Source organism: Marmota marmota, unplaced genomic scaffold (assembly GCF_001458135.2).
Source record: "Marmota marmota marmota unplaced genomic scaffold, marMar, whole genome shotgun sequence".
In the NCBI taxonomy this organism is placed as follows: Eukaryota; Metazoa; Chordata; class Mammalia; order Rodentia; family Sciuridae; genus Marmota; species Marmota marmota.
In genome coordinates this window covers 1,919,178-1,943,543 of record NW_026000051.1, presented here as the reverse complement: position 1 = coordinate 1,943,543, position 24,366 = coordinate 1,919,178, and the positions used below count along the sequence as shown (strand labels likewise).

General features: G+C 54.2%; 1 protein-coding gene across 1 annotated transcript; it reads left to right on the top strand.

Annotated features, from left to right (window-relative positions):
• Nucleotides 1-10,393: 10,393 nt before the first annotated feature.
• Prdm12 (PR/SET domain 12) lies at nucleotides 10,394-23,402 on the top strand. Its single transcript, XM_015497705.2, has 4 exons — nucleotides 10,394-11,171; nucleotides 12,869-13,059; nucleotides 14,534-14,689; nucleotides 22,969-23,402. The coding sequence occupies exons 1-4, from the start codon at nucleotides 10,949-10,951 to the stop codon at nucleotides 23,380-23,382; spliced, it is 984 nt and encodes a 327-aa protein (XP_015353191.2). The 5' UTR covers nucleotides 10,394-10,948; the 3' UTR covers nucleotides 23,383-23,402.
• The last annotated feature ends 964 nt before the right edge of the window (nucleotides 23,403-24,366 follow it).

Below are 24,366 nucleotides of genomic sequence, written 5' to 3'. Positions count from 1 at the left end.
CCAATCAGCCTGGGCTGTGAGCTAACTGGTCCCTTGCAGGGCATTACCTATAGGAAATGTCCAGACACTCTACCAGTCTTTAAATTCAGGCCCATGGACATCTGCCCTGGCAAAACTGCACCAAAAAGAAGTCAATGACCGAGTTCCATGCTCAGTTAGACGCCAGGCAAGCCTCCAGCAAGTAGAGCACCCACCATGGCTGTGGGCCCTGCAGCTCAACCCCCGACACTGGAGCACCGGTTGTCTTCCAGGCTCCGTGCTCAGCTCTGGGGCACAGACGGGGCTCTCCCCACCACAGAGCTGGGTGGGGAGAGGGGCCCTGTGTACATCTAGCAGTGGTTAGTTAGAAATTCAACTTAGATACAAAAGGTTCTTCCTAGACAGTTGAATCTTTAGAATCCCTTTTATTAAAGAGTATCCAAACCAGGTGCAGTGGCTCATCCTTGAAATCCCAAGAACTCGGGAAGCTGAGGCAGGAGGATCACAAGTTCCAGGCCAGTCCCAGTAACTTAGTGAGGCCCTGTCTCAAGATCAAACATAAAAAGGGATGGGGATGTGGCTCAGTGGTAAAGCACCCTGGGTTCAATCCCCAGTACCAGAAAAATAAAATAAGAAGAGGTAGAAATGCAATTCAGTAGGAACACACCCCTAGGTTCAGCCACCAGTACCAAAAAGAAGAGTACCCAAGACGACAAGTTGAACAGTTCAAAACCTGCTGTTGGCAACTGGGCAACCCTCTCAGGAATCACTTGGATAACAAGGCTCATGGGACGAGGTCATCCAAAACCCCTTTGTTTTAAATCACCAACAAAACAACTTCATTGTCTCCAATGGTGGTGGACTACAGCCAGTGATAGCTCTAAGTGTGAACTTAAATATCTACTGCTATCTAAACGCCTCTTGAATCTTTTTTTGGTTTGGGGCCATTAGAAGGTGTTGCACTGGGTGAGTGTGTGTGTGCGTGCGTGTGTGTGTGTGTGTGGTAGGTGTTTCCTTGCTTTCATTTTCCTGTTTTTGCAATTGCTCTGTGTGGTGTTCCCTCAACTCCCTGGATCTGGGCTTTGCTGTCTGCCATTAGTTTCTGAAAGTTCTCAACATCTTCACCTGGGCTCCATCTCCTTCTGATATCCCAGCTCTGCACGTGCTACCCCCTCTGAAGGCATCCTATCGTTTTTGAATGTCCTGCTCTGTTTCTTTCATTCATTTTCTCTTTTCCTTTCCATTCAGGAAGTTTCTCCTGGACTACCTTCAAGCCACTGATTCTTCCCTCCACAAGGTCCTGTCTCCTGATGGGCCTCCCAGAATCCTTCGCCTCTGATCCGATGTTTCTGATGTCCAGCGTTTGCTTTGATTTCCCTCTGAGAGTGCCCACGTCCCTGCTCACGTGGCCTGTCTGCTCCTGCCTGCGCTTGCTCTTCCTATCCCAGCCCTTAGTGTAGCCACCATCATTATTTCCAGTTCCCCATCATTATTTCATTATTGACATACCGCGGATAACTCCAGCCTGTCATGTCTTCTGCTTCCCATCCTGGGTTGTCTCTCCAGGTTGTTTTTCTTGCCTTTTGGCATCCCTTGCAGTTTTTGGCTAAAAACTAGATCTGAGACCTGTGGTGTCAGGTGATGGGGACAAGGTCAAGTGGCACAGTGGGACCTCACAGCCCTGGGAGCGGCCGCGTTTCCTGTTTGCTGTGGCTCTGGGTGCCAGAGGCTTCCAGTTCTCTCCTGTCCTTGGTTTCACTGCCTCATGACATGCCCACATCCTCCTCCTCAGAGAGCCTATTTGGAGCTCTTCTGGCTGTCCCCCACTCTAGGACGACACTGCAGCCGGATGGTGTGTAGAGGTGGGGAGTGTCAGTCTTTTCCTGGGCCAGGGCCTGGACCGTGACCTTCCCAGCATCCCTGCAGGGGCAGGGCCCTTCCCTGGTCTCCTCTGGTGTGCGGTGAGGTTCTTCCCTCCCGTGACCCTGCAGAGCCTGCGGGCCTTTTTCTGAGAGGACCTGGTGGGGCTCCCGCAGGGAAAGGGGTGGAAGTGGAGCCTCTTCTGGAGGCCCAGGACTTTGTTACTCAGATACCAGTCCACACTCAGCCTCTGGAAGTGGTTGAAAGATGTGCCTTTGAGGCGTCCCACAGCCTGCGGCTCTGACAACCCCAGCTCTGGGCTGGACTCTCTAGGATCTCCTGCCTGCCTTCCAGGCCCTGGTTTCCTGCAATCTTGTTTCTCTAATGGGCTCAAGAAAAGTCTGCTTTTTTCTCTTTGGCAAGGACTTGAGTGATGACCTCTGTCCCTTCCGTGTCAGAGCTGAAACCCAATGCCAGCGCTGTCCTGACGTGGTTCCTGCAGGAAGCAGTTCGCTGTTCAACAGGCTTGGCACCCTCTTCCTCCCCCGGCCTGCCAGGACGTGAAAGGGCCTCTGTGGTGGGACACAGCTGAGCACAGTGGGCAGGTGGCTCTAGGTACCCCTGGAGAGCGTTGAGGAACATCAGAGGACATTTGGTTCAAAGATGAAAGACTCTTCTCGAAACTTAGAATCCACGGAGGATTCTAGGCCCCAGGCGAGCATTCCTCCTCATGGCCTGGATGTGACATGTGTCCACTTGCTTTGGTAACATCAACATGTCACACACCTAACCATTCAGTGTTCTTTGGCCTCTTGTCATGCAAGAGGACCAGCACAGTGCAAGTCCCCAGTAGGTGCTGGCTGAACTGGGTCACCTTTCCCGAGCATCTCCAGGAACTGGAAGCTGCTGGGGCTGAACTAATGCCTTGCCCTGGCCTGGGGCCCCAAATGCCAGATCCAGCCCGACATGACACTGGGTATGCATGACTATTTCCATGACAAAGATTTAAAAATGAGCTGGGCATGGTGGCACACTGTAATCCCAGCTCCTCAGGGGTCAGGTCTGGAGGATCCAAGTTCAAGGCCAGCCCCAGCAGGGTCTTAATGAGACCCTGTCTCAAAACAAAAAAAATGAGAAAAGAGCTGGGTATGTATAGCTCAGTGGTAGAGCAGTGAGAGAAAGAAGGAAGGAAGGAAGGGAGGGAGGGAGGGAGGGAGGGAGGAAGGATGGATGGACAAGACAGAGATTCTAGAGTACTCAGAAGTTTCTGAAATAAATACAACTGTAATTTGCTGGATATTTGGAACAGTAAATATCCCTTTCATTGCAACTGCAAGTAATTTAACTGGTCTTTACAGAAGTTTGTCATCCTGATGGTCAGGGTATGGATCCAGACAGAGAGGAGGGGAGAGTTGGGAGGGAGTAAAGGCAGAAAATTCATTCTACAATTTAAAATCTCAGGTGGCAGAGTGTGTGCACAAAGCTCTTGGTTCAAGCCAGCCTTGCAACCAGTTAGTAAATACAAGTCTTCATCCAGGCGGATGAATACAAGGATTGCACCCTTTATTTTTCTTTTCTTTTCTTTTCTTTTCTTTTCTTTTCTTTTTGAGATGCTGGAGATGGAACCCAGGGCCTTGCACACTCTAGGCAAGTGCTCTACCATGGAGCCACACCCCAGCCCTTGACACATCAATAGTTGAGAGCGCGGGACTCGCGTGGGGCACTGTGATGTGAAGAGGCCACCTGAGGAGTTTTGTTCTCTGGGCTGTAGAGAGCTGGTGAGGCCCGAGGAGGGCACAGGCTTCGAGGACATTCATTACCCTGGCTGAACCTGTTTCCTCCTCTTTAAACCGGTGACCGTGGAATCTACCTCAGAGTTGCTTGGAGCTGTCTGCAGCCTCTTGAGCATGTGCATCACCCAGCGCTTAACACAGGACGGAAACAGAGGTCTCAGAGAGCAGAACCAGAGACCCTCCATGCTTGGGCCAGTCCTAGCACTGGGGTGGTAAGGATGGTAACGGTGCTCTGGGGAGAGGTTCCATGTTGTAGGTGGGGGTGAGGCATGAGGTAGAGGTTTGGGAAAGTCTGAGGCCCTGGTTGTAGAGGGGGAGAAGCCAAGGTCCTTGGGAGGACACTGCAGTGGGCTCCTCTCGCTCTGGCTCCTGCACCTATTCCCTGGGGCGTTTTTGCCAGGGCCTCAGATCTCCCCCCTTACCCTGGCTGTGACCAGGGCTCTGAGGATCTGGGCTGCCCTGGCCTGCATTTTCCAAGACTGTGGACTCTCCTCCCTGGGTCAGAGACCTCACATGCCTTCCAGAACAGGCCGGCAAGACTGGAGGCCTCACTGTCCTGGAACCTGCTCCTGCCACCCAGGGTCCATGGCCCCCCCGCATCATGCACTCACCAATGTGTACCCCTGGTACTGGCTCTGGGGACCACTGGGGACCAGGACAAGCCCCTAGGCCTAGAGGCGCTCTCAGCCTTGAGGAGGGACCCCAGCAATATTTGGTGTATACCATTGTACCTTCCTAGTTCCCAAAACTGCATGTGTTGTTGGTGCTGGTTTTGGTTTGGTTTTGGTTTCCCCTCTTCCTTCACTATTTTGTACTGGGGATTGGGCCCGGGGTGCTCTACCACAGCTGCACCCTAGCCCTTTTTATTTTGAGACAAGTTCTCCCTAAGTTGTGCAAGCTGGCTTCAAATCTGCTGTCTTCCTGCCTCAGCCTGGGATGACAGTCCTATGAGCTTTCCATGCTGTGTCCTCGGTCCCTCACAACAGCCCCCCCAGTGGAGGTTCTATTGCTAACCCCATTTTGCAGATAAAGAGACTGAAGCTCAGAGAGGAGAATGGGTACCTTGTTTCCAATACACATCTGCAGATCTCTGGGGCTCTTGGCATTTTCTTATGGGCCCAGATGATCCATACACGTGGGCCAAGTGGTCACAGAACAGGGAAAATAATAGCAATAGCAGCCTCAATGTCACCTCAGTGTCCTCTGCGCAGCTCAGCTCATAGCAAGCTTCACTGCAGGGCAGGTCCTTATTCCCACTCTGCAGATAAAGAGGAAGACACAGGGACAGGAGTCCTCCAGAGAGCTGTCTGTCACTGGCAGAGCATCCATTATGTCCAGGCCCTCATAGTTGCCCAGGAGACCAAGGGTCAGGTGGTGTAAAACAAGTTACCACCACCTCTGGCCCACCAGGGTGCACCCTGGCAGAAGCTGGGTAGACAGACCAAGGACTGGGTCTGCCCTGGTCACCATGGTGCCCCAGGGTCCTGTACAGGGTGTGGCACACATTAGGTCCTCAGTAAGTATTTATAGAAGAAAGGAATGACCAGAAGCCTCCAGGATTCCAGGTGAGGTAAGAGAAGGTCCAGATGCAGTAAGTGCACCCTGACAGCTCTAGACTCCTCTGCTCCCAGACAACATCAGAGAGGAAGCTCCAGGCAGGAGGAGGACTGGCATGAGGACCAGGAGGCAGGAAGCCTTGAGGGCCCAGGAGGTGGCTGAAGAAAGCAAGGTGGCTGGTGGGGTGGGAAGGGGCTCTGGTGGAGGAAGGGATATGATGGTGGGAGATGGCTCCTTCTGGCCACCCTGAGACTCACAGGAGCAGCAGGCAGCTGCGCAGATGGAGCCGTGAGAGCTGGGGAGATGTTGGGGAGGCCTGTGTGTCTGATGCCCACAGTCCTCCCTCTCTACCCCCTCAGTCTCCCAGATCTCGGGGCTCTTCTGCAATCCCCCGCCTCAGCTCCCTTCATCCATCTTTCTGTCTCCACTTCTCATGTTTTGACTGTATCTGATCTTTTCACACTAGCCTCTCTTTACACAAGTCTCTCTCCTTCTCCGCCCCCTCTGCCTCTCGCCTCTCCTGACGTCAAAGCTTGACCCAGCGCCTCTTGCCTTGGTCGGGCCAGGGCTGTAGCGCTGGCATCCGCTGGCCTGGGGGATGGGGCATGGGCGATGGTGGCGAGGGGCGTTGTTTTGAGAGGCACAGGGGAAAAGCCACCCGCCCTGGACGCCCAGGGAGACTCGCGTGCCAGTCACCTGCGGGCTCGGGCGCCAGCTCAGAGTTCTTCAGGCTCGACGTGGGAGCCCCGGGGCGCGCCTTTGTCTCGCCATAGGCCTCCGAGGCTAATTAGATAGGGTAGGAGTGAGGCTGCGGGGGAGGGGAGACCGCTGTCCCTATTCACCGCTTCACGTCCGCTACTCTGCCCGGCAGCCCGGCAGCAGGCTGGGCTGGTCCCAAGTCACGTCTATTGAAGTTGGTCCAGCCGCCCGAGGTCCCACACCACATGGGCAGCGGGTCGCGCCTTTGTCCGCGCCGCAGGGGGCGCCCTGGAGCCCAGCACCGTCCTACGGGAACCCGGGATGGGTGGGACCGGACACATGGGCCCCAAGCAAGGAGAGAATTTCCCGGGCCACCGCGGGAATGGAGAAGAGAAAGACTGAGACTCGTCGAGAGAGAGACGTGGGAGGAGGAAGCTGAGAGTGTGTGAGAAAGCGGGAGAGGGTCTCAGAGCGCAGGCGAAAGAGGACATTGCGGAGGAAGGGAGGAGAGGTGGAGACGGGGTAGGATGGGGGGCGGGGGACAAGAGGTAGGGACAGCGCGACGGCAGCGAGCGCACCCGGAGCGCAGGGAGCAGACGGAAACCCGCGCAAGCAAGGACCGAGTCGCGGGAGGGGCTATAGAGAAGCCACCAAATGAGGAGGGACGCGCAGACGACGCAGGGGGGCGCGGGGGCCCCACTCCCGCCGCAGGGTTGGGGCCNGGCCCAGGGGGCTGGGGACCCGGGTGGGGGTTCCGGGCGCGGCCACATTCTTCGCCTTTTTTCCTCGGGCTCATTCCGGTCGATCGATACCTGCGCGGGACCTGCCCCCGTCGCTAATATCTTTTTAATGAGTTCGCAGGGCTTAAAGCCAGAGAGATCTGCCCTCCAGGGTGGATTTTCGCCCGGCAGATGTTTCGGGAGGAGGAGGCGAGCGGAGCCCCCGGGAGGGAGGAGACAAATCTCTCCCTCCGAGGGGCGAGGGCCGGAGACTTTCTTCTAAAGTTCAAAAGAAAGGGGCTTTCACTCAGCCCCCAAAAATGTATTTCTCCGCGGACAATGGGCTTCTTTCTGCGCCTCCCCAGGCCGGCGGGGCGGTAGGGGCGGGGATCCGTGCGCTTTGGCCCCGCCTGATCAACTCGCGCCCCCAGGCACCCGGGCCCAGCCGCGGAGAGCGGGCGCAGGAGCCGGGAACCTGGCCTCCGCTCCAGACGTCCCCCTGAAGTGCGTGTCCGGGCCTGAGAGGACCGTCGCGACGCACCGACGAGAACGAAAGTGCCCCGCCGACTGATCTGCCGAGACTGGGAGCCTCGGGCTGCTCCCAGCGCTCTGTGTCTCGTGGGTGCAAAGCGGGGCCTGAATGGGTGTGCGCTGGGGCCTCTACCGGAGGCAGGACGCATCACTGAACGAGGACCACCGGCGGGTCCCCTCGGCGCTCCGCCCTGCGCAAGGCAACAAGTAGAAATTAGCAGGCGCCGGGCGGCCGCAGGGCCCCAGCCCCTCCTCGCGCACTCCGGCCCCCCGCTATCCCTTTTGGTCGCCCCTGCTCTTCTCTTCCACACCGGCTCCCGAGTGTCCCCCAGTCCCTGGGTCTGTCGGCCTGCCTCTGCCTCCCTCTCTCCTACTCCCGTGGGCTAGGGGGGAAGGGGAACCGGGCTGTGAGGATGACCTCCGAAGAGCCGCGGCCGATTGATTCGTTCTGCTCGGAGCCGGGACCGGGGGCCCGGGCGGCAGCGGTGGCGGCGGCGGCGGGGATAAAGATGTTCTCCCTGAAAGGGGGAGGGGGCGCGGAGCGGGAAGCGGGGCCATTCACTCCTGGCCCGGCCCCTCGGGAAGCCCTGCTGAAGAAAGGGGGCCGAGGCCTATTCAAGCCCTACGAGCCGCCCACAATGGACCGATATACTGGGGGCTTCTCTATTAACGCCCATGAATATTAAAGAGATCGCGGAGCGGCGGCCCGTGGGCGCGAGGGTGGGGGGGCGCCTGCCAGCTCCGGCCGGCCGGTCCAAGGGAGGGGTCTTCGGCGCGGGCACACACTGCCTAGGCCCTGAAGTAAACGACGCGGTTCATCCGCTGGAACCACTGGAACATGTGATGTTTCCCCTCCACATCACCACGCGAAGCGAACTCAGGGGCCTTGCCCCCCAATCCCAATGGGCCCCGAGGCTAGGAGCTCCTTTCCTAGGGGCGCGCCCGGGAGAAGGTACTGCTAGGCCAGAAACTCAAAATGCGAAAGCGCCCTGGAGACGCCCCAGATCTGCGGGCATGCCTGCTGGAAGGTTGTTCTGACCTTTGCTTCTGGCCCTCCCTCCCTGCCAGGTTTGCTGATTCTGAGCAGAGCAAGGGAATGGGACTCCCTGGCCACTCCCTTGCATCTTCTCTCCTCAAGCTGGGATCTGGGACCCAAATACTGCGCTCCGGAATGGAAGGACGCACAGACCTGAGGGCTTTTCTCAGTGGGGAGCGTCATGGGAATGTCAAAATCCTCAGGATTTGGGGGAGGGGGAATTGACCTGACCCAAAGAGAAGCAAGGTAGGAAGAAACCTCAGTCCACAAAGTACGACCCAAACCATTGCACAGACAGGAACACTGAGGCCTAGAGAGTAGAACGCATATCCGTTCTCGCGAGCCATGAAGTAGATTTCCAGCCTTGGGAGCCGAGAGCGCGTTTGCCAGCACTGCTCCCCGACGTAGTCTCCTTTCCTCTACCCTGGCACATTCTCCTCTCCATTTAGTCTAGTAGAAGCCAAGGCCCAGGCGCCAGTCAGGTCTTCTTGCCATAAACTATTGGATTCTAATCGCCCCTTCAGATTTGAGCCCTCAGGAGTGAGCTAGCGAGTCCTGCTGGCGGCATCCGGAAGGGAGTGGAGGTTCTGGGACCCTACCTTGCCGGTTGCGCTTGCTCCTCCGCAGGGCTGCCCTCTGCTGGCGCGGTGCCCGATGGTTCTGCTTTCTGCGGTGCCTGCCCTGGGCGCCAGGCTACGGTGGATCTGGGTGCAGGGTCTGAAGACTCTCTGGGTGCCTTCCCTTCTCAATGTTCCCAGGCAGGACCGGAATGTTAGAGACCACTGGCCAAAACTGGAATGCCTGGGCCTGGGATCCATGGCTGCCAGGTTGAGGCAGATTTAGCAACGGCCCAGCGGGTTTTTTTTTTTTTTTTCCAAAGGGTATTGAGACAGAGTCTGGCTTGTGGGAGTACAGGTCACCGTTCCTCCAACCAAGTTCGGGAACTTCAAGGAAGTTCTGAGTTGTTGGCAATGTCCAACTGAGACCTAATCTATGAGCCCAAACTAGCTGGGAAGGTGCAGAACACTTCCCTCTGCGGTATCTTAAGTGAACTTCACAAGTGTGGGGGTGGGAGGGCCAAGGACTTTGGCAGTTGAGGGAATGTTCCTAATGTCCCGCATCACCAGGTGTGTCTGGGGCTGGGATCGGAGGCGGGCGTGTGGTTAATCCCAGAGGCAGCCAAGCCTGCAAGAAATTGTGGCGTTCCCACCTTGGTTTGGACTCAGTAACTCCGGTTTCAGGAGAGGTGATCCGAAGTGTCTTGTAAGCATCGGGCCAGAAAGTCTACTACTGGGGTGAAGTGACAGAGCGGGAAAGGGAGGAAGAAGAAGTGGAGTGGCCGATGAGAAAGAGCTAGGAGCAAGGAGGAGAGAGGACGCAGCCGGCTTCCCCAGGACGTATCTCGGAGGCTGAGTCGCCAGCGAAGCCGCACCGCGACCCGTCGCCGCGCAGCTGGAGGCTTCGGAGGGCGTTCACTCTGAGGCTCGGCAGTTTCCACCCACGACAAGTCCAGGGACCCCTTTTGGGACTCATGGTATCCTGCAGGAAAGCCTTTTGCAAGCAACTGGCAGGCAGTATGAATTTCGGTCTGCCGCTCCAGAGCCCCCAACCTAGCCCTCCTGGGGCAGGAAGTCCGGCCGCCCACACAGCCATCTCACACCCGGCCAGCTCCGACGGCAGCAGGGGCCCAGCCCCGGCAGCCCTCAAAGTCGGAGATGTTTTGTACCCGACTGCGCGCACCGTGCAGGGTAGTTGGCGCGGCCCGTGTAAAGCGAAACCCCGGCTTCTGCAGCGCGGTCTGCGCAGATTAGCGCGGTCTGAGCAGGAGCTGCGGGCCGCTGGGCAACTATTGCAGCCGGGGGCGTGGAGCCCCGCAGAGAATGGGGTGTGGGAGAAAGGCGAAGCCCGGGTCCCGACCAGGGAGGGGAGCGCGGTGCTGGCCGAGGGAAGGCAGTGGAGGGAAGGTGACGGCCGGGGCGGGATGGCGAGCAGGGATCTTGCCTGGACAGGAGGTGACCGCTGGGCCCACGGGGCCGAGGCCATGTGTCCCCCCCCAGTCCTGTCCAGTCCCTGGAGTCCCTGAGAGCCTCGCCGAGCCCCTCCCCTGCTCCGACCCCTCCTCTACTCCCTGCGGGCTGAGCCTCCCTCCCGGCCTGGCGCTTCCCACGGGGAGAGGAGGAGGAAGAGGAGGGGGAGCAGGACCGGGAGGGGAGGGAGATGCGGAGGGGAACAGTTCGGAGCAGTCCTCGAGCCCCCGCCCCTCGCGCTCTCGCAGCGAAGGCTCCTCAGAGCCAGGCCGGGTACAACAAGTCTGTCCTCCGACGTCAGGGGGTCATTAATAACCAATTAGGAGGGTCACTGCGGCTCCTATAAAGGCGCTGAGATTTTGCCAAGGGGAAGACGGTCCTGGCTGGGTGTGCGAGAGGCGAGCGCGCGTCCGAGAGCCCCTCGCCGGCGTTTCTCTGCATCCACCGCCTCCCACCTACCCCGCACCTCCCGCACCCGCCTCTGCCTCCACCCGCGCCTCTCCAGCCCTCTGCGCCGCCTCTGCCATCTCCGCAGATTTCTCTCTTCTCCTCTGCCTGTCTCCCCCTCGTTCACTTTCCTCCCAGCCACCCCCTCGCCACCCACTCCCTCCCGCATACTCCTCCTCCACATCATTCTCCTTCTCCGTCCCAGCTCTTTCCTCGGCTCCTCTGCTCCCCTCTCCACCGCCCACCTCCGCGCATCTGTCCGACTGCCCTTCACCGGCGCCGGCGAGCCCCGGGCCGCCCATGATGGGCTCCGTGCTCCCGGCTGAAGCCCTGGTGCTCAAGACGGGGCTGAAAGCACCGGGGCTGGCACTAGCCGAGGTCATCACCTCCGACATCCTGCACAGTTTCCTATACGGCCGATGGCGCAACGTGCTGGGAGAACAGCTCCTGGAGGACAAGAGTCACCATGCCAGCCCCAAGACGGCCTTCACCGCTGAAGTCCTGGCGCAGTCCTTCTCTGGAGGTGAGTCGGAGCCGTCGAGGCTAATCCCATGCTCTCCTCCCGGGGACCCCCAACCCCCAGGATGGCCACCACAGGAAGACAGCGGGGATACCAGACCTGGTGGCAGCTCAAATCAACCTGGGTGCTCCCGCCACTTAGTTTCCCCTGGTTAAACCAGGGCTCAAGCAGCGACGCCAGAGCGCTCTCAAGGACCGGATCCCAGCCACAGGCCCCACGGCTCCGGCGCTCCCCGGCCTTTCTCTCCTCACCCCACCCTCCGCCTTGAGCGGGCGGTTCCCGGCATTTAAAGCCTTACTAGGCGTGTAATAGCAGTTGACTCAAAAAGAAGGGGTTTTAAATTCATTTAGTTAACTTGGGCTTGACCCCCGAAAGTTCCCACTTAAACCAAGAACTTTAAAAGGCAGCGGGGGCCCGGGAGGGGGCCGAGGGCGGGCGGGCCGGGAGAAAAAGCCGCAGAGAGCTAGAGAGAGAAAGAGAGCGAGAAAAGTTTCTTTTCTTTAAGATGTCTCAAGTTCTTATTCCTCATTCATCAACCCACAAACAATATCTTTCCCCGGGCTCTGGCATCTCTGCGCGTCGCCCTCTCTTCCCCCTTTACGATTTCTGTTCCTCTCTTAATTTACCGTGAAGACTAATTCCACTTCCATTCACGCTATGTCAACCATCTAATCCCCCCTTTTTGTAAGGGGAATTCCTCGGCCCCTTTTAAACAAGTCCCCTCCGCATTGAGCTACAATTTACTGCTACAGCATTCTTCCAGGGCTAATGAATTTAGAATTAGCAATTTCTTTCGAATGGAGCCGAATGAATGCGATCACTTTAACAGCGTGACAAATTGCCAGCCGCGCCGCAACGGACACCGTTTAACCCCCCCCCCCCCTTTCAGCCGGTCCGCTCGCTGGGCATTTTCCCAGGTAGCTTAGAGGGGAACCTTGTAAGACATGGAGGCCGCCCCTGTATGCCTCTCCGCTCGCACCCCGGCCGCAGAGGCCCAACAGGGGGACCCTCAGGAGGTTGGGGGCCGCTGGCTCTTCCCTGCCGGGAGAGGTGACTTCAGAGCCGTCTGAGTCCAGCGCCGCCCTCCCTGGCACCCAGAGCCTAGGAGCAGGGAGGGCTTGCCCGGGGTCACACAGCCAAAGCCCAGCCCAGCCCTTCACTGTCAGTGTTTCTTTTATGCCTTTGCGATCTTGGAGTCGGAGATCTGTCCTCAGTGCTGACCACGTCCGTCGGGGCTCCTCCGCCCTTGCCCTGTGCCTCTAAGCGCACTGCGCGTGAACTCACCGGCTGCGGTGCCTGGAGCAGGACTGGGCGAGAGTCCCGGATTGGTCGTTACTCCTCGCGGGACCAGGCCTCAGTTTTCCCGTCTGTAAACCCGACATTCTGCAGTCATTAGTTCTTAAACCTTTCCGAGTAGAGAATGTTTTGAGAATAAGTGGAAACTGAAAATTCGCTCTTAGAAACTAACCCCAACGCACCACTTGCTTTCGAGGGCACCAAGGGTCCTTCGTTGCAAACAGAGGAGAATGATAGCTGAGCCTCTGCGCTTGCCCACTCCTCCATCACTGGAGAGATTTCTCCGCAGTTGTGGCCGCTGGGGTTGGCCGGGTTGGGCAGGACCTGGGTAGGGGTCCTGGGCCCGGAAGGGCTGGGCCTCCTCTGCGAAGGCTTTGACCAGATTCCTCTGCATCTGGCGGCAGAGGTGCAGAAGCTGTCCAGCCTGGTTCTACCGGTGGAGGTGATCATCGCCCAGAGTTCCATCCCTGGCGAGGGCCTTGGCATCTTCTCCAAGACGTGGATCAAAGCAGGCACCGAGATGGGCCCCTTCACAGGCCGCGTCATCGCTCCAGAGCACGTGGACATCTGCAAGAACAACAACCTGATGTGGGAGGTAAGAGTGGACTGGGGGAGAGGAGCCAGCCATAGGCAAGGATTGCTGTCCGCTGTCCGCAGATAGGCTCTAGAGTCTGGCCCCATTGCTGCCCGTTTTCTTGTTGGGAGCTGAGGTCACTGGCGGCCTGGATGCCCCTGAGGAGGACCCTTAAAACCTCCGTGTGCATGGAGCTTTCACTTCCTGGGGGTCCCTCCCTGCACGGCCCTGGGTAGGCCACAGTGGGGAAAAATCTGACCCTCCTTTCTCGGGCTAACCCGGAGTACCAGGATGTTGCCTCCATTTCACAGGGAGGGTCCAAGATGGAGAGTCCATCTGGGTCCTGAGGCCAGCTCAGAAGCCATCCCTGGGGAGGACTTCCCCACTACCCACATTCTTTCTCGGGCTACAGAAGTAGCAAGGGAATACCCTCAAGTCAAGCCCCAACCTGGGGTAAGGTGTCTGGAATGGAAAATGGCAGAAGTCTGTCCTTCTTAAGAACGGGCTTCCCCTCTCCAGGCAGAGTAACATCCAAAATGATGGTTGCTGATTGGCATTGAGTCGGTATCTGAATCCCCAGCTGGCAATTCGTGGGGTATCTCAGCAGCCCTGTGAGTGATCATCTCCTCTTTACTGAAGAAAACTGAGGCTCAGAGGGGCTTCCATTCCAGGTCTCCTGACCCTACCCCACCCTCACAGTGTTAGATGCAGGGAGGGCCTCCCTTAGGACAAAGCCACTCCTGCAGTGATTCCTCCTTCTGGGGCCTTTACCTAGTAGAATTGAAAACCCCAAGGCCAGATGGTGCACTCCTTCCCTCCCTTAAGGCTCCCCCAGGGTTCCACCTGGCAGATCCTAGAGGAGCCCAATGAGGCAATCCTATAGCTGGTCACAGGAGCAGGAGGAAGGGAACAGGGGGGTGACCCAGAGACCTCTCCTCACTTAACTCCTTTCCTCTTGAGTCCTGGACCAATGGTTATCTCTTCCAGTTGTGGCTGGGTCAGAAAGTCAAGGTGTAGTTTGACCTCTGAGTGCTCTTGGCAGCTCCCAGAAAAAGGCTTAGGCCAGACCAGTGCCACAGTGAGCCAGCCTTCCTCTCCAGGCTGCTGTGTCCCCCTCTTAGGTCCTGGCCAATGCTCCTCATTGCTCTGGGGAGTACCTCTGCATCCTCCAGAAGATCCCTTGGAATGATGTCTTGGAGACCCCCTTTTTTTCTGAGGCTGGGGTGTAGCTGGCAGCAGGAGCGTGGCGTGGTCAGCCTGTAGAGCCCCGGAGACTGGCTCCTGTTGACAACCTCTAGCCGGCTAGACTCAGGCCAATCACTGCGCCCCTTGCCTCCCCTTCCTCAGCTGGAAACAAAAGTGATGATAGCTTTTTCCACTTCCTGGGGCTGTTGTAAGAGTGGCGAGTATGGCTGGCCTGGGGTTTGACCCTGATCACAAACCACACATGTGGCACAGCCCTGCCTCACCTGCTCCCTGCCCCACCTGCGCCCAGGTATTCAATGAGGATGGCACGGTGCGCTACTTCATCGATGCCAGCCAGGAGGACCACCGAAGCTGGATGACCTACATCAAGTGTGCCCGGAATGAGCAGGAGCAGAATCTGGAGGTGGTCCAGATAGGCACCAGCATCTTCTACAAGGCCATCGAGGTGTGTACTGTCTGTTGTGTAGGAACCAGTGCAGGAACCCTGTGGGGAGAGTGCCAGGCAGCTGCCTTCTGGGACCACAGAGCACTGAGGGGCATTGACACAGGCCCAGCTGGTCCTGCATAGGCTGGAGGGCTGAAGTTCATGCATCATGGTCTCCAGGAGCATGTTCTGATGGGGGGCTTTTTGCTGCAGATCAGAAAGGATAGAGATTTCAATGTTGTGCCACTGTGAATGTCCCAGGTATCTCAATAGTGAGTTCTTGGGGATTGATTGAGGGCGTGCTGGGGTTCAAGAGTCATAGAGACACAGAGAGGGAGATATGGAGTGGAGAGCGGGGAATGCTTTTGGGTGGGAGAGGGTGTATGCGTGCCCGGCATTTAGCTGAGCCTTATCCCTTGTTCTGTATGCATGGCTCGCTGGTGACTTGTGGATCATGACTCGAGTGTGTCGGCGTTAGCTCGCTGTGTCAGGCTTCTCCCAGACGCTGGATACGCATTATCACATCTAATCCTCACATGACCCTGCGGGGAGGATTGAGATTAGTAGAGTTTACAGACACAGAAACCAGGTCTCACTTGGTGGCAGGCAGAGCTGGGGGCTCTTGCAGGGACTCTGGGGGAAATGTCAGCACTAATGACTGTGCTGTGAGCTTTTTCAGAGAAGCAAGGAAGGTGGCAGATGGACAGATGCCCCTTTTCATGGTGTTCCAGGGGCTTTTAAAGGGGTTGAGGGCTAAGCCAGGGGCAGCACCTGGGAAAGGTCAGAAGGAGGATGGGAAAGGAGGTGTTCCTGGCAGGTAGGGAGATGCTGGGCAGGGGCAGAGAAGCTGAGGGTGTGTGTGTGGGGACGGTAATGCTTACTGTAGAGCAAGCAGAATGGTAGTAACTGAGGTGGCTGCAGCCGGCATTCTCCCGGGTCAGTGTCCCTGGTGGGAAATTTGGTTCTGTGTCTGGCCCCAGAGAGTGGGATGGGCCTGAGTACTCTGTGGCATGGTGGGGGCTGTCCTATGACTCTTCTCTGGACCTCATGCTTCTGTTCTCACATGGGGGGCAAGCAAGGCCCTTTGGGATGGGGCTGAAGCTTGGTTGAGATTTAGAAGTGGCCTGGAGGAGCCAGAGAAGGACTTCCCTTTAATCCCTTTCCTTTGCTCCCTGGGACTCAGAACCTCAAGCTTTTTTAAAGATGCCCCAGGGTGCTCAGGCCTACTAGTTTCTGGGACTCATATTCTCCCTGAATAACCAGGTCCCAGGGACTCTCCAGGGATGATAACAGGACAGCCTTTGCTTGGGCCTGGTATGACCAGGAACTGAGTCCCAGCTTAGAGGTGACCCTCAGTGGACCAGAAAGAGAGGGTAAATATAAAGATGAACAAACAGGTCTTCCACAGGAGCCCCGAGAGGAGAGCTAGGATGGATGGGGGTGGGTATCAGGAGAGACCCAGGCAGGACAGGGGTTGCTCCTGTGACCATCCTCCTAGCATTGGCCTCCGGAGCAGCTGAACCCCACTTTCAGAGTGTATCCTTCTGAGCACTCACATCTTCCCAAGGCTCCCTCTTATTCTATACACTGCCATAGTCACCTCTCTCCCAGCCCTGACGTAGGAGGGCCACACAGTCATCCTGCCCCTCTCACGAAGACACATGCATGTGAACACGGGACACTGGCCAGCAATACCTGTTCCATTCTGGCAAGAGGACTCCTGGCTGGTGCAGACATGGGGTCTGAGTCTCACATTGCTGTGCGGGAGCAGGAGATTCAAACAGGGCCCAGACACACGAATAGATGTTTGTACAGAAACGCAGAGTCAGAGGGCTAAGTGGCTGATGGATATCTCCAGGGAGGGATTGGAATTTATATGATCAGGGGGAAAGTTCATCTACATTTAATCAGAAATTTAAGTAGATGCAAGGATATGATGTATATATGATATGGATGCTGCAGATAGGTTCCTCTGACGTGGCTATTAATGCTTTTTAGGGCCAGACAGACTACTAAAAAGGAAAAAGGAACTGTTTGAGAGAGGGAGGGACAAGGAAATACAGAATGCCCCAAATTACTTTTCATGAATGAAGTTGGGCACTTTTTTCAAGGTAGCAATTTTCTCAAACCATTTTGTCAAATTGTCAGAGTACACTTACCAGATCAATTGTGTGTCAGGCTACACATGACCACCATCGGGGCAGGGCCGAGGCGCAGCTCTCACGCAGTCCTACTGGACATATCGCTGCCACCCAGGCCACTATCCAGATGTCTCTGGAATAAATCAGCTGTTTGTTCTGTGAGTATGTGGGGTTAGCCAAGGAGAAGGACCTTTGCTGTGATCTGTTTTCTTAATCTTTCTGCCACTCACTAGTGCTATTTATATTTCATAACACTAACCTGCTACTTGCCAAAAAGGGGAAGGACATATTTAGTCAATAAGCACAATATACTATTGCTGCACTAAGACTTTCCCAAACAAAATCATGGCCCTCCCAAAGGAGACAAAGGCTGTGGGGTTTCCAAGCACAGGTGAATCTGTGGGAAAATTTTGCATCTGGCTGAATCTATTCAGGTGTTATTCTTGCTTGGGCTTACTTCCCTGGGCTTACTTCAGTTACAGAAACTTACTCCAGCCTCGGGTGCCTAAAATGGCCTTTCTAGAAAATGCCCAGCACATAGCAAGAGGAACTAAATGTTGAATACCTTTCTGCAGGTGATGGGGGTCAAGTCAAAAGAGGTACCCACAGGAGCCCCATTCTTCCAGAACACGACTGACTGGCCCAAGAAGCAAGACTGACCTCAAAAGTCAGCACTAAGGCTGGGGCTGTTGTTTAGTGGTAGAGTGCTCGCCTAGCATTTGTGCGGCCCTGGGTTCGATCCTCAGCACCAATAAAAATAAATTAATTAATTAATTATTGTGTCCATCTACAACTATATATATATATATATATATATATATATAGTTGTATATATTTTTTTATTATAATATTATAAAAATATATATTTTATTATTATATATATATATATATTTTTTTTTTTTTAAGTAAGTACTAGGGGGCTGGGGCTGTAGCTCAGCCACAGAGTGCTTGCCTAGCACATGTGAGGCACTGGGTTAAATCCTCAGCATCACGTAAAAATAAACAAATAAAATAAAGGCACTCTGCTCATCTACAACTACAAAAAAATTAAAATAAAAGATAAAAAATAAAAAAGTCAGCACTAGAAAAGAATTTAGAAATAAGTTGTTACCATTTTGGATTTTCTCACCAGAAAAAAAATTCTGGGTCTTTTCCTTCCCTACCTTTTGATGAACTATTGTGTCCTGGAAATGTAGATTTTTCTTTCCTGCTGTTTTCCTTCTCATCTCAGGCAGTTGAACTTTTAATTTCTTCCTAGAGTCCCATCTCTCTTTTCTTGGATCTACAGGGAAAAATGCCATTTTCCTTTTGACCTTGCTCATTGGTGGATGCACTTAAATTGCTCTGATTAGTAATAGTTAGCATCACTAATAATCTAATAATGTTACCATCTGTGGAGCATTTACTATATGCTGGCACTATCCTAGGTCCTTTTTAAAAGGTCTTAGAAACTTTTTTGGGGAGTGTGCTGGGGACTGAGCCCAGGGCCTTGGGCAATCTACTGCTGAACTACTCCCCAGCTATGCACTTTTTTTTTTTTTTGAGTTTTTTTTTTTTTTTTTAATATTTATTTTTTAGTTTTTGGCGGACACAACATCTTTGTTTGTATGTGGTGCTGAGGATCGAACCCGGGCCGCACGCATGCCAGGCGAGCGCGCTACCGCTTGAGCCACATCCCCAGCCCCAGCTATGCACTTTTTAAAAATATAATCTGGTCAGCCCCATGAAGTGCTATTACTATCCCCATTTCATTTTATCTCATTTATTTTGAGTTCTAGTGATTAAATCCAGGGCCTGTGTATGCTAACCAAGCACTCTACCACTGAGCTATACCACAGCCCACTCTCCCCATTTTAATGAGGATGAAACTAAGGTTTGGAGATTATGGAGAAGGCTAGCTGTGATTAGAACCAGGGCTCGCTGGCTGCAGAGCTGGTCTTGATCGCCTGGCTGTGTGGCCTCCCTGGCCAATATCTATTTGCTGGAACTCTATTAATTGGTGTGTCAGGACATCTGTGTACAATGGAAATTGATGTTCGGCCAGATGACACTGAGATCCTTCTACGCCAGGGCTTCTACCCATGCGGGGAAGGGGAGGGCCTCGGAGTCTCCTGGGAGCATATTCAATGGTGTGTCATGAATTTGTATTAGGAAAACAAACCTCAAAGCCTATTATTTCCAATTTAAGCTAAAAATGCAAAAAGCGGAGCAGGATAAACTGGACTGATCAGGAAGGTTCCAGAGAATGAGCTCAGAGGTCTTAAAATTTGTCAAAACAAGATTCGGGTATAGACATTTCTCCCAAAGTTTTAGGATGTGGATTGTACACCGGGACTGGTTCTCTGGGGATTGCTTTAATCAGGGTGTGTCTGAGCCAATCTCTGCTCCCCAGAAAGGCAAATGACTGGCTGATTCTGGTTCTCCGAGCCCCAGACATTCTGGCTTGGACCAGCCTGAGCGTCAGCAGTGGGAGCACTCACAGGTCCTTGCAGGGGACCTAGGCACTCCCTGCACTTAGTTGGTGGGATATTGAAAGCCTCTGGACAGTAGTTCCAGGATCCTGGACTAGAAGCTGAAGGTTCCAGGGCCTCCTGGGCTTGATCACAGGAGTTCGTTGGATGCGGGATGCCTGGAAGCAGTTGGAGCCCAGAGGCGAGGGTCCAGGACCCTGAAGGACAGAGGAACTCCTGGTTCCCCTTCTCTCTGCAGATGGGGCTGCCTCCCCCAGCCCTCCGAAGATGGCTTGCCGCTGTCTGGGGAATGTGTTATACTCAGTTCCCATAGGTTCTTATTTTTTATTTTTTTAGTTCTAGTTTTGAACACAATACCTTTATTTTGTTTGTTTTTTTATTTTTATGTGGTGCCAGGCATTGAACTCAGTGCCTCATGCATGTGAGGCAAGCACTCTATCAGTTAAGTCACAACCCTGGTCCCCCGTAGGTTATTTGTAATAGATTTTCCTTCTTTTAAAATTGTTGTTTTGTTGTGTGTGTGTATAAGAAATAAATGTGCTCGTTACTTTTTAAAAAATCAGATGAATCAAGTAAAAGTGAAATCACTCTGTCCCAAGATGCTTCTCTGCTCAAACCTCAAATCAGCATTTTTTTCATGTCAAATCCTTCTGGGGAAAGACACCTAGAGAACTAGCGGCAGCAGCTGGGCATCCAGAGTGGGAGAGTTACTTTTTTTATCTACCCTGTTGCATGCTTATACATTTATGCCCATGTGCTTTAACTGTTAGGTTAATGAGTAAAATTAATTTTAGTACATTAAGAATATTCTAATTAAAAAATGAGTCACCTTATACTATACCTTCCCATTGAACTGCTTATTTTAAATATTATATTACAAACAATAATTTTGAATAAGAATATTCGAGACTTGAGCCGGGCACCGTGCATGTACCTGTCATTCCAGTGACTCAGGAGGCTAAGGCAGGAGGATCACAAGCTCAAGGCCAGCCTGAGAAACTTAGCAAAACCCTTACTTTCAAAAAGAAAGAAAGAAAGCGCGGGGGGTGGGGGTTGGTGCTAGGGAGGTAGCTCACATAGCTAGAGTGCTCCTGGGTTCAATTCCCACTACTGAAAAACAAAAAAATCAAGATATGTACAAGCCAAGATGTTCTGATCTTCATCCACCATTCCCATTGTTATTATTTTTATTACATTTATTTTGCATTTAATAATAGTTTTTATTTTCAATTAAAATGGAAAGGCCAGTGTCAACTTAGTAATTGGTTCCCGGACCACAGGACTGGAGGTGGAGACATCACTCAGGGCATCATCAGCTGGGGCTGGCCCAACCTCCCTCCCACAGCTGTCCCGGAGGGGTGGGCTTCTATCTCCGGAGATGGAGCCAGGGAACTGAGACACACTGGTTGGGGACTATTGTTCTTGAGGCATTTGGGCACATGGAAAGCAAAGTCCCTAGTCACCCTGAGCTTTCACTGTGTCAACAGCCCCACACCACCTTGCAGGCTCTGTGGGCACTGCTGCAGGGACATGATGTGCCAGATCACTGCCAGCCTCTCTGAGATGGGTGAGTCAGAGAAAATAATAACTGGCCCTTCCATGTCTTCATTGTGCAGAGCTTTATTGCGAGCGGCCTTGTTGCCCCAACAACCATGCAGGGAGGCTGGGGCAACAAGACTGTCCCTATTATACATACAGTGGAGGAAACTGATACCCCATGACATGAAGCTGCCGGCCAAAGTCACTCACTTAGCAGGTGGGGAGTCTGAGTGGACCCCTCCATGCCCGGCTCCAGGGTTGAGCCCAAACCCCTTGCAGTGTTGTCTCTAGATGGCACGTACAGTTGGTTTGGGGAGCTGACTATCTAGAGGAAGCCCTAGGCTGTTGGGTCAGGTTTCCACTGAGACTTGAAGCCAGGGGATGGGATGATGTTGGAGGTAACTTACAACCAGAGTCATTGGGTTGGGGGACCTAATGCCATCCTCATTTTAGGAGACAACCTTAGAAAGGCAGAGTGACTTGCCCGGGGTCATGCAGGGACCCAGTGACTTAGAACCCATCTGCACCATCCTTCTTATACAAAGCATCTTAATTATTGTGGGTTCTATCACCCACTTTTCTGATGGGTTCAAAAACCTTTTTCTTGTTCCTTTTCTAACATGGGACTCCAACTCTGACCCACTGGCCTCTTGGACAGTAGCCAGGACCAGAGAGGCCACAGTGATGCTGGCTGTGGTGCCAAATTCTAATCTGCCTGCTTTCTTTGAAGCTCTGCCTAATTTCCCTTGGTTTCCACATTTGGTTTTTCCACATTTAATCCCACACAATCACGGTAGGTGTGGTACTCTCTGCTGGTATCTTGTCACTCACTGGTCATGGGCTGCGATGCCCTGTGATTGAGTGGGAAAGGGCATGGTGGCCCTGGGCTGTCTCAGGAGGATACAGTTGCCCAGGCCCTTCATTTCTCCCTGCCCCCACTCCTCCTCTCCTGCTCCCTCCTTTCAAGGTCAAGCACAGAGCTTGCTGGGATGGTCTGAGGGTCTTCTGGGCTCTGAGCAGAGGAAGGAAGACAAGGTGAACCCAAGGGTTCTGAGTGTCGCAGGGCTCTGCAGGCTGGACCCAGTCCGAAGAGGAGGGGGCCTATTCCCTGGCCATGAAGACCAAGGGGGGCTTCAGACACCCCTATGTGGAATTCTATGTAATTTTTTTTTGTGCTTCAACTAAAAGAGGACCCACCAGGAAGACAAAGCAGCTGTCGTCTGGGGCTGTTCCTCAGGGAATCCCAGGGCACGTGCCACAGCCATGTTTCTAGGGCCAGTCCTCAGGAGAATGATGGGCTGTCCCTTCTCTTGTGCGTCTGACCGGGCTGGGGCTGAAGGCCCCCGACTCGGGAAAGGTAACTGGCTTTCACCAAAGGCCAAGAGGGCCCCTGGGGATGGCCCCCTGTGCTGACTCAGGAGCAGGCCTGCTGGTCTCCCTGGTTAGTCAACAGCCATTTCCCGTGCAGGTCCTCCCCTGAGAGCAGCTGAGTCCTATCATCAGTTCTTGGTCATGGACCTAGATCATGCTGAAATAGACTTCGTGTAAGGCTGTGTGTACCCTGGTGCTTCCTGAGGTGGAGGCATTTGTCAACCCGAGTTTCTTTTTTAGCATCTGCCAAATGCCTGGAGCCACGCAGGGCCCTGTGCTGGGCAGGGGAAATAGGTGTGATGTGCTGCTGTCTGTGGGTGCTGGGGATTAGAGATGTTTCCAGCACATTATCAGACAGGGTCTAACCAAGCACTACAGGGCACCCTCCAGCCCACGCTCCTCCTCCGAAACATCTGGCTCAGCCCTGCAACGCTGGGCTGGCTGTTTTCCCTGAGTAAGAAATGAAGTTTTCTGGCTTCCATCTTCTGTTACTTCTATTCGCTGTGAGGCTTCTGTTGCTTGAACGCTCTGGTGCGGTGGAGTTAGGACAGAGATGTTCAGGAGGTCCAGGCAGGGAGAGGGAGCAGAGGGCTGTGATGTCCCGGCACCTGCCCAGTCTGTGCAGCTTGCTGGGGCAGATCAGTGGACATGGAGCAGGTGTGGCATTCTCAGGGCTGAGGCTGGATGCACATCTCCTGGCCGTGAGGGGATGTTTAGAGACTCCTGCCTCCCACTCCCCAGCTGCTGCCTCCCTGACCTCTCACCTCCATCCCTACAGATGATCCCTCCAGATCAGGAGCTGCTGGTGTGGTATGGAAACTCCCACAACACCTTCCTGGGCATCCCGGGTGTGCCAGGACTGGAGGAGGAGCAGAAAAAGAACAAACATGGTAGGTATTCCCCACGGGGCCACAGAGACAAGACCCATCAGAGCATCCCTCCACTAGGGGGAAGGAAGGGGCGGGGAGCCTCCTGGGAACCTGGTTCAACCTCACCAGCATCCAGCAGATGGGACCTACTGACCCAATGCGCCTGGTGTTCCTGGAATGCCCACCATGGTCCAAGTGTGGGTGGAAGACAATCCTCTTGCTTTCTGACCAGAATAGGTTGTCTGGGGGCAGGTGCAGGAGACCCCAGAGAGGTGATGGGATATGGCAGGAGAAATGGACAAGGCAGCAGGAGGCTGTATTGAGTTCCAGTTCTGCTGTTCAATCTTGGGAATGGCTCTGTGCCTCAATTTCCTCATCAATAAAGAAAAGGTGTTGAGCAAGGAGATCCTGAAGTTCCCTTCCAACTCTGCATACATCCTGTCCTGCCTGGTTCCTTGTCCAGGAACAGAGTAGCTGCTGGGAATGAACTGCTGGGATGAGGGCAGGACACACAGCCTGACTCCAGGGACAGTGCCCATCACAACAGAGCTCATTAGCTTGAGATTTTTTTTGTGCCAAGCTTTGGACTAGCCCTGGTTTCCTTGGGTCAGAAATGAAAATCTTTGATGAGCATCATTCCACTGGGGGCTTACAAAACCCTTGTGAAATTTGATTATCCCTAATTTTAGGCGTCGACCTACGGCTCATTAACTACTGTTTATGGAACAATTGTTCTGCAGCTAATGCTTTACAAAGATTAATTTCTGATTCCTACCACCGACTTAATGGGGTTAACGCTATTACTACCTCCATTTCAGGGATGGCAAAACTGAGGAGCAGTTCATGGGTACAGAGGACACTCAGTATATATTTATGAGATGAATAAATGATTTTTCTCGGCGGGGTGTTTCCTAGTTGCTATCCTTTATACCGTAAGCCAGGTCATACATAGGCTGAGGTTGGTAAAGAGCTTAGCACAGAAAAAACTTAATAGACAGTTTTCCTACTCATTTCAGGAAATCGCGCCTAGCTGCAGAGACAGTACCAGGTTCCCATATTAGGGATGAGTAAGTTCAGGTTTAGTGAGGCTGAGACGCAAAGTCCCCTTGGTCTCCCAGCGTGATCTGACATCCAGCTCCCATTTGACCCAAGCCAGGCCCTTAGCTGGCCCTTAAGTCGGTCGGCAGCGCAGGGCTCCGTCAGCCCTGACCCACGCAGCGCCGGAGGCTGCTAGGCAGTGGGTGGGGAGGGCGCGGAGAGCCTGGGGCGGACGCGGGTTCTAACGGGGCTGCTCCTCTCTTCTCCCC